At 26.4% G+C, this 13,115-nt stretch overlaps 1 protein-coding gene across 2 annotated transcripts; it reads right to left on the bottom strand.

The window, feature by feature from the left end:
- Positions 1-2,250: 2,250 nt before the first annotated feature.
- LOC117169318 (harpin HrpN) lies at positions 2,251-12,213 on the bottom strand. 2 transcript variants are annotated; one of them, XM_033355642.1, is made up of 7 exons: positions 12,060-12,213; positions 7,918-8,110; positions 5,872-6,086; positions 5,666-5,764; positions 5,326-5,428; positions 4,874-4,989; positions 2,251-2,647 (listed from the first exon to the last, which is right to left on the bottom strand). In XM_033355642.1, the coding sequence occupies exons 1-7, from the start codon at positions 12,174-12,176 to the stop codon at positions 2,591-2,593; spliced, it is 900 nt and encodes a 299-aa protein (XP_033211533.1). In that variant the 5' UTR covers positions 12,177-12,213; the 3' UTR covers positions 2,251-2,590. The 2 variants fall into 2 exon arrangements, with proteins under 2 accessions (XP_033211533.1, XP_033211532.1); XM_033355641.1 differs by having other exon boundaries at positions 4,874-5,103; positions 12,060-12,212.
- Positions 12,214-13,115: the final 902 nt, after the last annotated feature.

Here is a 13,115-nt window from a genome sequence, read left to right as displayed (position 1 = left end):
GTTATTTTTGAAAATTAAAACTTACTCAAGAAGGCAAACTGAAATCAATGAATCATTAATTTTTAACCTAAAAAATGAGTTTTTTACCAGAAGAACACAAATCTTCAACAGAAGTGATGAATTTATAACAAAAGAGTGAAATTTTACATCAAAATTAAAAAATTTTCAATCAAAATTCATAAATTTTCAAGCAAAAAGATTAAATGCCTATACAACAAATTCCGCTAAAAATTAAATAGTTACATATTCGTTAAAAAAAGTTGATTTTGCATTGAAAACCTAATTTTCAATGAAAAAAGTTAATTTTGAATGAAGAAACGAATTTTCCATTGAAAAATTAATTTTCAATGAAAAAACTAATTTTCAATTAAAAAACTAATTTTGAATTAAAAAAATAATTTTGAATTAAAAAACTAATTTTCAATCAAACGGAATCAATTCTTAACCAAAAAGATTGATATTGTACCAACAAATAATAACTTTGAAGAAAATACATGAATTTTCAATCGAATTTTCAATTTTCAAGGGGCTTTGCTAAATAATAGTTAAATTTTCAAAAAAAGACAAAATACAGAAATTTTCAACCGAATTTCTAAATTTTCAAATAAAGAATCTAAATGTTAACCAAACATGGATCAGTTATTTTTACTAGAAAAAATACAAATTCAACAAAAAAGCAACATATTTTCAACAAAATAGTTGAATTCTTTAATTAACAGATAAATTTTCAATTAAAAAGATGAAATGTGTTTTAAAAAAGAAAAATTTTGACAAAAAACGCCATTGTCATATTATCAATTTAAAATGAATTAATTTTTTTTAAAACAAAATAATTTTCAATAATAATGGGGGAATTATTTACCAAGAAAATTAAGTTCTATTTATTCTACTAGGAAAAAAATTTCAACAAAATGATTAAATTTTCAACTGAAGAAGATGGATGTTAAACTAGAAATAGAATAATTAAATATATATGTAGAGACATTAATTAAAACAACAACACAATTTCAAAAAACTATTATAATTTTTAACAAAAAGAGGTTTTGAACTAAGATGATGAATCATGAACAAAAAAATATGAAATTTAACAAATTAATTCCACTTTTAACTAAGTATCTAAAGTTTGAACCAAAGAAGGTGTTTCGACTAAAGTGTCAACTTTTGAAGTGAAATTTGTCATATTACGGGATCCACGTATAAAGAGAACTTTAAATTTTTAGTAGAAATGTCAAAATTTAACCGTGCGTGGTAAATTTGGATTGTTAAAACTATGCTTAATTATGCTTATGTCAAATATAAATTTTAATACTGTAGTATGCTTCTATTTTGATCTAATAAAGTGTTAAATTATAGATCTTGAATTGCTCTGAGTTTCACCATGCACATAAATGTCAAATTCTTCTTATTGTTTAACTTTAAAAATATAGTCTTGATATAGAAATGAACAAATTATTAAATCTGTATGACAAATATGTTCAGAAAATGTGGTAAATGGAATCTTATACACAATTCGAATCAAATTTAAATAGTCGAATTTAATTAAACCTTGATGAATAGATCATCTTTAACTTCCTTGAAAATGTATTTTGAATGTTTTTTAAGCGTTTAAAAAATATAAGGAGTACGTTGACGGATAATTAGCCATGTAGCGAGAAATATTTTGGTTATAAAAAAAATTTGTTCATTTAAAAAAAATGTAAGTAAATAAAAAAATTGTGTCATTCATATGGAACTTACTGAAACCACAGAAAGAAAACTCATGATAAAAAGACAGATATTCGGGTAAATTTTATTCTGTGAAGTTAATCTTTTTCTCAGGTAATTTTTACGTCGAAACTAAGGTCAAATTTATCCTTCGTTTTTCTGTGATTTCCTCACTATAATAAAGAATCTTTTTTAAATTGTATATAATTATATAAACTTTTCTGTAAAATCAATAAAAAAATGTCAGAAATAAACCGAACAATAATCTACTTTCTTAAATTAGATCTGGTTACAGAGAAAAATACAGCTTTATTATTAACTTCTCAGATAAAAATCACATTCAAATCATACAACAATGTTCTTAAAACTTAAACAATCTTCAACATTTCACTAAATACTGCTTCCTACAATTGAATATAAAAATTACATTGTTCATTCTATCGTTTCGGTTGAATTCAAAGGAATTCGGCGAGTGATCCTCATTCCTTTGCAATTCGTAAATTTCGTTATTAAAGTTTTTTCAACGCTGACGTAAATTGGATTTAAATATAAATATAAGTTTAATTTATTGTAAAAGTAAAGAACAAGGAAATTAAGATATATGTAACAATAAAGAAGAACTCCGTGCTTGGCATATTTAATTTAGGAGAGCATCAACAAAGAGAGCATCTAGTTGAATATCAAGTTATCTGCAGTAAGAATCTGTAAATACTAAGGAAACTATAAGAGATGTTTTCGACCTTGTAGATGGACTTGAGTATTTTACATGCAGAGGTCTAGATGGAATACAAAATCATATAAAAAAACATGCCACTATTTTAAAGCTAAAGGTAAATTTAAATCACTGGTTCTAATTTAAGACCCTTTGAACTTAAAAAAAACTTATTTAACCGACTTTGTTCTTTAGTAGCTGATTCACGGCGTTGAGCGTTGATATTGGGATCTGAAAAATTATTAAAATTATTATATTATTGTAGGTTTGATATAATCCTATATAAAAAAGTAATGTAATGCCATGTCTCGAGAGTATCGCAGTCAGTGTTCTTGAAAACCGGATCGGATTTTCACTAACTGAAGTTGTGTTATATCTTCAATTTCAATTTTATTTTTAATAAAATCTACAAATAATCATTTTCAATAAGAATAATCGTAGAAAACTTTATGGGGATTAGAAAATATTTCTGCTTTCTAAAACTGGTTATCTAGATAACCAGTTTTAAACAATTTTAGATTATGTTAGCGTTTTACACTGGAAAAGGATTGAAATTTTTTAACAAAAATTAATTAAATCTGGAAGTTTTATAGGTTTCTAATAACTTTAGGTTACGTTGGTGTGCTGCAATGAAAATCAATATTTTTTAATGAAAATGATAAAATTTAAACCTAAAGATTTGATTAATTATAATTAAACTTGAACTTTGTGTTTTTAAAATTATTATTAAAAAATCATCATATTTGAAAAAAGATTAATATTTTTTTCAAATTTAAGGTTACGCTGGGGCTATACTTTGATTTTTTAAACGAAAATCATTGTAACCTCAACAATATTTAGAATGTTTTAAATTTAAAAAATACAAATAAACTTGCAGCAAAAATCAGTTACTTCAGTTTTTTTATTTTTAGCGTTTTATACAAGATAAGACTCTAAAAAAGTACTTTTCTCGAAACAAATTTTTGGATTTCAAAGAATATTTACAATTTTGAAACAATATAAGTTTATGTTTCAAGATTTTTTGCTGGAAATCGAGTTTTAATAAAAGAAATTTTTAAATTAAAAAAATTATTCTCAATTTTTTTAGCAATTTTAAATTATATTAGTGTTTTTCGTCGCAAATTGACTTTACTGAACAAAAATGTAACGATTTTATAATCTATATATTGTGCCAAAGTATGATATATTGATTATGAACTTAAGATATCAATTTTCAGCAATCATCACAAATATTACCATCAATAAAAAGTTTCTGCATCTTTTATCTAAATTAATAAAATAGAAATTAAAGAGCCATATTGTTGATCATTGATTCACAATTGTAATTGTAAATTTGCTTTCAAATCTAACAACACTTAAAAAGTTGTAACTCTTTCTTGAAATCTGATTTGTTTAAATGAAAAAATACCAATTTTCGACACAAAAACACTTATATATAATCGAAAATTATTGAAATATTTTAAATCTTGTTCGAATTATATTTATTTATTATGTGAGAATCCCTATTTGTGATGTAAAATACCAAAGTGACCTGAAATTTATAAAAAATTATGAAACTTGTTCGAAATCTAATGATTTATAATTAAAAAATGTATTGGATTTAAATGTAATATTTTTTTTCACAAAATATTATTTTTAGGCAAAATAAACCAACATATTTTAAATTTGTAGAAAAATTGTAAACATTCTTTTGAATATAATAATTTTTTATTAAAAATACCATTAAATTTAGACGAAATACATCAATCTAACAGAAAAAAGTTTAGGTATAAAATTGATTCCTTGTAAAAAATGTTACTATAACCAGAAACTGGTCAAAAATTGCAAATCTTGTTGATACTATAATGATTTTTGTTTTAGAATAAAAAAATGTTGTGAGATGATTCAGGGATTTTGTTTTAAAATGTCAATTTGTGGTAAAAAAACGCTAACGAAACCAAAAAAACAAAAGTTTGAATTTTTTCCCATGAACTGTAATAACTTTTTATTGAAAATACTCATTTCAGATGTAAAACGCTAACATTTCCTAAAATTGTTGAATATTAGGAATCTTTTTTAAAAATGTTAAGTCTCATAGAAAATTTATGATTCTCTAATAATTTAATATAATAATACTAATTTCTAGCGAAAAGTACAAACATAAACCATGTATAATATTCTCAATAATTTATAAGATTATTAAAAATGTGCTCTCTTAATTTGAACCAGTTAAAATTTTTACTAATTTAAATCAGTGGCTCCATTCTAGTTATGAAACAGTTATTTTTCACTAATGTATCAGTAACAATTAATAACTTATTAGTAAAAACTATCAAATGTCACTATCAAATGTTTGTTTGATAATTTTAAGTACATTAGTCCCAGAAAAAATTTATTTCCATTAAAATTCGAGAAAAATTGAAAGTAAATAAGAATTCTTACAACATTTAATGCTAAGATTGAATAATTTTGACTTACGTTGAAGATATCATCAAATAAGGTGCTTATTTTTTGACCCTCGCTCCCTGAATTATGGCCATCTGCAGCTGCACGAGTAAAATGTCCAGTAGAAGTTGGAGCACTTTGTGCATCCCCTTCGGGTAATAAAATCGTGTTATAAAGAACATTTTTTCTTGCTCCTCCTCTAAATCGTTTTCTGTACCAACGGGCAGGATATATTCCACGATTACCATTTTCCGTGTTAATTCCTAAATGATTGAAATGAATTAAATTAATGACTATTCACAACAAGTAACAAAAGGTCAATCAAAATAATAAATGAATGCATAAATAAGTGGAAGCAATAAGCCAAATGAATCAAGCAAAAAAGAATGACGTGCTAAAATATTAAAATTTTCTAGTGTAATTACATCCTGCCCTCTTCGAACAAAAATTCATTTTTTGTTTAAATTTTCTTATTTCGTATTTACCTTCTCCATCATCACCTGCGGCATGAGCCTTGTCTATCGATTTCGTCTTTTGAATTGAGATTTCAAATTTGGAATCATGTGGTTTTGAGGCCTCGTGGTGTTTCTGTAAAGAAACAAGAATTTCAAAAAATCATCTTGGTCATAAAATACAGTACTGCAATAAATTACCTAACGAATATTACTATTATCAATAATCAATAACAATTTTTTTGTCCAACATCAGTAAATATACTTAAAGTTAAAGAAAAACTGCTTGATCTTCTTATTAATTCTCAGGTAAACATAACAACTAGAGATTATTACTATAGTAATTATGATGCAATAATAAAAAATTAATAACCTTTTCCGTCTGGATTGTCGTCAATGTTTCTGCAGATGAACTTGCAAATGCTCCTGCATCAGTATTGGAATTTTTGTCCGGAGGTGTCAAAGGTGTAACCTGTACGCATAATCCTGGTTACTTACTATGTAAATTCTTTCTGCAACTAAAATTAAATTCTGATGGCTTTCTATTTTTTGGGTTTTTAACCATTAGATTGAACCCACCTCTTTATCCTTAGATGATCGAGGGATGACTTGAACATTTTTTCGTGCACTTGCCTCTTTACCTCCTTTCCCTGTAGTGGCATCAGCAAAAAGTGTTCCCTGGGCTATGGGACTATCTTGATTGTTCCTTGATGAACCATCAAGAGCTCCTCCTAGACCAGTTTGTACTTCTGGACCACCATTTCCTAATCCCGCTCGTGCATAAAGACCACCACCTAAAAAAATAAATGATAATTGAATTATTTAAATATTTTAGCCACTTTTATCATTTGCATATAATATAATTTTATATAATTAATATAATTTATTTATATAATTTACGAAAAAAATTATGATTGGGAATTTTTTGCAATCAAACTATATAAATTGATCAATTCTTCAAGAATTTTCGAGGTTTACAGTCAAGTTAAAAAATTTTCAATCATTAACTTGATTTATAAAATTGCAAAAAAAAACGAAATATTGATTGTTGTAACTTATTTTAAGAGAGAAACCCAAGCATAAATAATGATTAATTGCTATGATCATAAGTGAGTATATAAATGTAGTTATTTGAAGGTATGTGTTTTTTCATCCGCTTTAAACAAAAGTCGTAATTTTTATTCAATTTTAATATACGAAAGATCATTTAATTGCTTGAAAGGCCATTTGCAATTCTATTCATCTTTTCTTATGAAAAATTATTTTATTTAGAAGTAATATTTACATTGATGTTTATTTAGTCATTTTTATAGAGTTAAAAAATTTGTTAATTAAGATCTAATAGAAATGTGACAAACATAATTGTAAAAAACCTTGAAAGGAATAGAATGAACTTTTTAAAATTAAAATTTAATTAAAATTACGATTTTTGGCTGAAGGGAGAGAAAAATACAAATATGCAAATAACTGAATTTTTATGCAGAAATATATTTTAAAACAATAATTTGATCATTTACGCTTATTTTTTTCTTCTAATTTTTATTTTCAATAATTAATGCGCCTTTTTATGAAAATTTTACCAATAAAGTAATGGATCAAGTAATTTTTCATTTACGGTACACCTGACACAATCTTAGCAAAGGCTTTTTTTATAAAAATAGTTTCAAAGTTACGAAAAATAATTATTTTAACAGCAGTTTTTGTAAACGCATTTTTTCATACTGTGGATTTTTACAACTACCTTTTTATTTGTTTGTATTTTCATAAATACTTTTAACACTCTGCATGTATGTTTGTATATAAAAAGCGTAATTTGTAAATAAATTTATAAAATCAGAATTAATAAATAAAATATCAGAAAGTATTATACACTTTGACGTTCAAGGATCATGTCTGTATCGAATGGGATTTATCTACTTAAGGGAACAAATATGATTTCCACAGAAAAAAATTATGTTTCAACAAGACCAAACAACGAGTTTTAAATGAGAATAAATTGACTTTTCTATTTTTTAATAAATATGTCTGTCTGTATATTTTATTTGTTGAAGTTTATTTATAAAAATATAATATATTGCCTTTAGACGGTCATTAATGAAATAATATAGAACTTTTAGTAATTCATCAAAAGTGCCTAATGTTTTAATAAATGTAATTCATTGCACGTCAAAAGCAATTTCTATTTTGATTACTAATTCGTTTGTCTGAACAAAATCGGGTTTACCTACTTGAAATAAATGGAGTTATATTTCCCATATTTCAGCTCTGAAAAACTTTCGGTCATAACTAGATTGCTTGAAAAAAGTATTTTAAAGATAATTTTGTTTAATTCTTCAGGTATTGTAATTTTTTCTTTAAATGAATGTTTTCCTTCGTTGAATGAGTTTGTCCCATCGATACGGGGATTTTCTACTTAGAGAAAATCTCTTGTTTTCCCGACAAAATATTTTAAAATTAATTAAAAAGTGGTAAAAACTTTTAGAAAATTAAAAGTCACACATATAATTATTATCCTTTTATATAATTAGTTTTTAGTTTTTTCTTGAAGTCATTAATGACTTTAAATCTAGTTTATTCATATCAATTTTCTTTTCTAAAGATATTTGATTAGATTCCTTTTTATACCAGCATTTGCATTATTTCCCCCTAGAAGTCCTCCTAATCCTGCAGAAGCATGAGTACCGTCTGGTGTTCCTGCACTTGCATGAAGTCCTCCTCCTGTTCTTGATCCAGTTAAAATTCCTCCAAGCCCAGCTTCAGCATGGTATCCACCAAAATTCACTCTGACACCTCCATTTTTGAATTGTAGAAAAGGTAACTATAAACAAATGGTTTTTAATTTTTATTATTACTATAGATATCTAGATTGTAATTAAATTGTATTTCAAAATAATTATTATTAGCAATTGAACCAGAGAAAGCTAAGGTTTCCATGTATCTAGCAACTGAAGATACTGTTATAAAAAAAAAATCTTTTATTAGTACTATAAAAGTTTCTTGTTTCTATTCAATCATATTATTTGTTTATAATATAAGTAAACATATTTATTTAGTATAATTTTGTCAACACTATGTACTATCTTTATTTATAATGCCAAAGAAAGCTGAACGGTGCTAAGTCCATGGAAATTTCCATTAGAATATTAGCATTCCTTGCTTCCATAATTGAACTTCACTACAACTAAAGAATTCCACTATTTTTATTATTATTTCTTATTGATTGATTAAATTTGATAATACTGTTTGTGTATAATCATTATTTCTTTCACAAAAAACTTTAATTTTATTGATAGTTTTTTATTCTCTGAAGAGATTAACTTTAACCTTGAAATTAGATATGTCATTAAAATATACCGTAAACATAAATTTGAAGGAAATGATGAATTATGTATTGGCATTACTCTATAATTTCTTTAATTTGAGCACATTTTTTTATGGATGAAAGAGGATACTATTATTAAAAACTCATCAGTAGTAAGTAATCTTTTCGTGATATTTTCATTAATTTTCGTGATTAGCCAGAATTATTCTATTACAAAATTATTATTTCCTCGCATAAAAAGAATAAAGCCGAAGGAAACAATTCTGATTCTGTCTATATTTTTTTATAGCTTCCATTAAAGAATAAATTTTTCTGTGCTTTGATCAGTCTTTGTTTTTATATTAATTTCAAAGGAATTTCTTACTTTAGAGGAAGTTGCCGCAGTGGACCTTGACATAAGATTATGAATCAAGAAAACCAGTTTACTTTCCAGTTTATAAGATTTTTAACGAGAGTCCACTTTGCTAAAAGAAGCTGTCTTTTTAAATTTGGATTGCGAGTCCAAAGTTCAAAACGTGAAATTTGGATTAGCTATTATGCGCGTTTAAAGGAACTTATAAAATACAGTTAAAAACATACGGTATCTTACTCATAAAACCATAGTTAAATATAAAAATCAAATTGTGTCTGGCCAAAGTGTATGCATCTACTTAACCGAAACATCTTCTAATAGAAAATTGGCATGCATGTATCTGACATACTGTAATTAAAAATAAAATCATTCCAAACAAAAAAAAAGATTATTGAAACATATATAGATCAATGTTTTAAATTTTCCAACGAAACCTTCTTCTATTAGAAAAGATAATTCATAGAAAGTTATATTTTAATTTAGAGTTAAATGATTCCAAATAAATATATTCATTAAAAAATATTGAGAAGAAAGCTTCACAGTTTTGTAGCAACCTGTAACTGTAATTTAATTTCAAATTGATAAAAATGGATAATAAGTATATGGTTTATACGCTAGCGTATAAACGTTTTATTTTAAAGGCAAGATGCCATGAATTCACAGAAATAATTTAATTTGAGCGTAACCATTCCGAATAAAAAAATTATTTACCAATATAGACACGAAAGTTTTAAATTGTCTAAAGAAACCTCTTTTTAGTAGAAAAGTATATTCATAAACAAAAACATATTTAATTTAAGATTCCATGCATGTCTAGATATATGTTAATTTAAAATAAAAACATTCAAAATAAAAAACTAAATTATTTAGCAATATAAACAACAAAGTATTATATTTTGTAAAGAAACGTTCGTCTAGTGAAAAAGGTCATTCAAGGAAAGACACGTTTTAATTTAAAATGAAGCCACTCCAAATAAATAACATGGATTTATTTTAAAATATGAAGATAAAAGTTTCAGATTTCCGATAGAAACCCTTAACGGTAATTTCATTTCAAATTGATAATAATGGATACAAAATGTATAGTAGATACGAAGGCGTATCAACATTTTATTTCAAAGACAAAATATGACATTTATTTTCAGACCTACTTTAATTTAAAAAATTAATACTGTATGAATTATTTTCGTTTTAAAGTGCCAATGTAATTTAAAATGAAATAATTCCAAATAAAAAAAATATTATTTAACAATATATACACCAAAGCTTTACATTTTCCAAAGAAAACTTATTTGAGTAGAAACGGTAGCTCATGGACAGACATAATTTAATTCAAAATTAAGCCATTGTGAATAAATTCAGTTATTTAAAAATATGAAGATGAAAGTTTACAAATCCCTAAATAAGCCTGTTATGGTAATTTGATTCTTGATTGATAAGAATAGATTAAAAATGTATCATACATACGAAGACGTATCAGCATTTTACTATAGAGAGATGATGCCATGCACGGCCAGATATACTTAAATTAAAATTAGGCCATCGCAAAAAAATTTATTCTTTTGAAAATATATGGGAACTTTTTTAAATTTCTTAAACAAATATGTAGCAATAATTTGATTTCAATTTAATTATAATCAATTAAAAATGTACAATACATACGAAGACGTATCAACATTTTATTTTAGAGAAAATATGCGATGCACCAACGTTTTTAATTATCTAAAAAAATCTTACTCTAGTTGAAAAGGTAATTGACAGGCAGACATACTTTAATTAAAAATCAAACCATTTCGAACAAATGCATTCATTTTAAAATACGAGGAGTAAAGTTTTCTAATACCGGAAGAAACCTGTAATGGTAATGGGCATTTTATTTGAAAGAGAAGATCTCATGTAAGTCCAGACATACATTAATTAAAGACGAAACCATTCTAAAAAATTTTTTAATTATTTAATAATGTATACGCATACGTTTTTAATTGTATAAAGAAATCTTCTTCAAGCAGAAAAGGTGATTTATGGACAGACATAATACAATTTAAAGGAGGCCGTCCCAAATAAATATATTCTTTTAAAAATATAAGAATCTTTTTCAAATTTCCAAAACAAATATGTAGCGATAATTTAATTTTTAATGAATAATACTGGATTAAAAATGTATTGGACATACGAAGACGTACTAGCATTTTATTTTAGAGATAAATGCCATGCATGTCCAGACATACTATAATATAAAATAAATCCATTCCAAATAAAAAAATATCATTGAACAGATTCTAAAGAAACCTTTTTCTAGTAGAAAAGTCTACTCATGGTCAAAGATATTTTAAATATAAATTAAGCGATCTCGAATAAATATATTCCCTTGAAAATAGAGAGATGAGAGTTTGAAATTGCCTAATTAAACCTGCAGCGGTGATATGATTTGAAATTGATAATAATAGATTAAAAAATGTATAGTACATACGCAAGCGTATCGGCATTTTATTTCAAAGGAAAAAAGCTATGCATTCCAACCTATTATTATAAATTTAAATTCCAAACGATTATTATTCACTGAATATGAAATCTAGAATAGAAGTTCAAATTGTCTATAACTGGAAAATGACCAGACTTGTATCCGAACGTGAAAGTGTTTGTAACCAAGGCGTCCCTATATTCATCAAAAACTTCCGTATACTCCTTTCTCTCTTACATTTTCTCTTCAATACGTCATTACAACCCTGTATAATTACAAAGTTTCATTTCCACTTAGGAGCCTAAAGATCATTCAGTATTGCACAATATTAGAGCGAGTATTCGCAAACATTGTGCAACATAAGTGCTCTGAGGAAAACCAGTATGCAGTCAATTTTCATTCCTTTCTCAACCCATTGAGTTTTAATGTCGCAGTATTTTTTGCAGAAAAATTTCTTATACATAAATTGAAGAGAATAATTTAGAAAAATAAGAGAGATACATAAAAAATCATTTGGTGTAAAGTGCTTCCAATATTTTAGTAGTTCTTAGGCAAATGTGGGACCGTATCAAGGGTTGTATTTTTAGCAATAAATTTGTTGTTAAGAGCAATAAATGCGAAATTCAACTTACGCCACCGGAGGCTTCTTCAACGGTTTCGTCGACTTTGTCGCCTTTTTGTGGAAAAGCAGATGAAAGGGCTACAACTGCAGCTAGCAGAACGATCGCCACTTGCACTTCACTCGACATTCTCGCGATTACTAACGACAGGTATCCATTAGTAGCGCGTCCAAGCTTGGTGGAGAATTTCTAAAAAGGCCCCTAGGGCACTTTGATCTTAAAAGAGGAGGGGGACTCCGCATCTTCGCCTCGCTTGTTGACCAGCAACGCCAACCACGAAACTCTTTGCTTTGTTTCGCAAATGCGTAACCGGCGATTACAATGCAGAAACCGCGTTTGAAGGCATTCCGTGAAGTCAAGGTTCGACTACAAATTGTCGTTATGCCTCAAGAATTAGACATTGAGTTTCCATACTCTTTGACGCTGGTACAATGTCAGAAATGTCATCTAAAAAGCTTTTTCTACTTCTTTTCATCCAGAGACAACAAATGAATCATAGTTCAGGTGTTGAATAAGTTTTCAGGAAATTTTAATGATTTGTATGTAAAAAGTAAACTGCACGGAAAAGATATGAACTATCCATTGATGAAAGCCGATTACATTACTCATTTATCAAACATAATTAAAATGAAAAATTACATTTTTGTTTGAGAAGAATCATGACATGATATTTATTATCTTTGTAATACATCAATTTGGCACATCTTCAGATCGTAAATTTTCCAAACCCTTTGTTGAGGAGATTTTTGTTGGGTCCATGATGCCCTTACATTTTTTTTCGTGTGATCGTGAAAACCGCAGTGATATAAGGACAGGCGTGTAACATGTTTAACATAGAATCTTTTGTGAAGAGAATGTGAAATTTTTATATTAACTTAAAAGATTTTAAATTTATTTATGTTTTACAATAAAACTAAAAAAAAGTTCAATTTAAACAAAAAGGATGACCCTTTAATAAAATTTTTGGATTCTTAATCAATTCATACAACGTTTCACTAAAAATATAATTGAGACATGGAAGAAGCTATGCAAAATAAAAATATAAATTAAAATACAAGTTAAGTAATA

The sequence above is a fragment of the Belonocnema kinseyi genome, chromosome 3 (assembly GCF_010883055.1).
Source record: "Belonocnema kinseyi isolate 2016_QV_RU_SX_M_011 chromosome 3, B_treatae_v1, whole genome shotgun sequence".
Classification (NCBI taxonomy): domain Eukaryota; kingdom Metazoa; phylum Arthropoda; class Insecta; order Hymenoptera; family Cynipidae; genus Belonocnema; species Belonocnema kinseyi.
The sequence above is the reverse complement of the archived record's forward strand: the minus strand, read 5'-3'. Positions and strand labels throughout refer to the sequence as shown.

Excerpts from the sequence above, each read along its gene's own strand:
- LOC117169318 (XM_033355641.1), bottom strand. The coding sequence starts at position 12,176 with ATGTCGAGTGAAGTGCAAGTGGCGATCGTTCTGCTAGCTGCAGTTGTA. Across the intron at positions 8,111-12,059 it reads TTGAAGAAGCCTCCGGTGGC|TTACCTTTTCTACAATTCAA; the intron begins GTAAGTTGAATT and ends ATTTGTTTATAG. Across the intron at positions 2,648-4,873 it reads TATTTGATGATATCTTCAAC|ATCCCAATATCAACGCTCAA; the intron begins GTAAGTCAAAAT and ends ATAATTTTTCAG.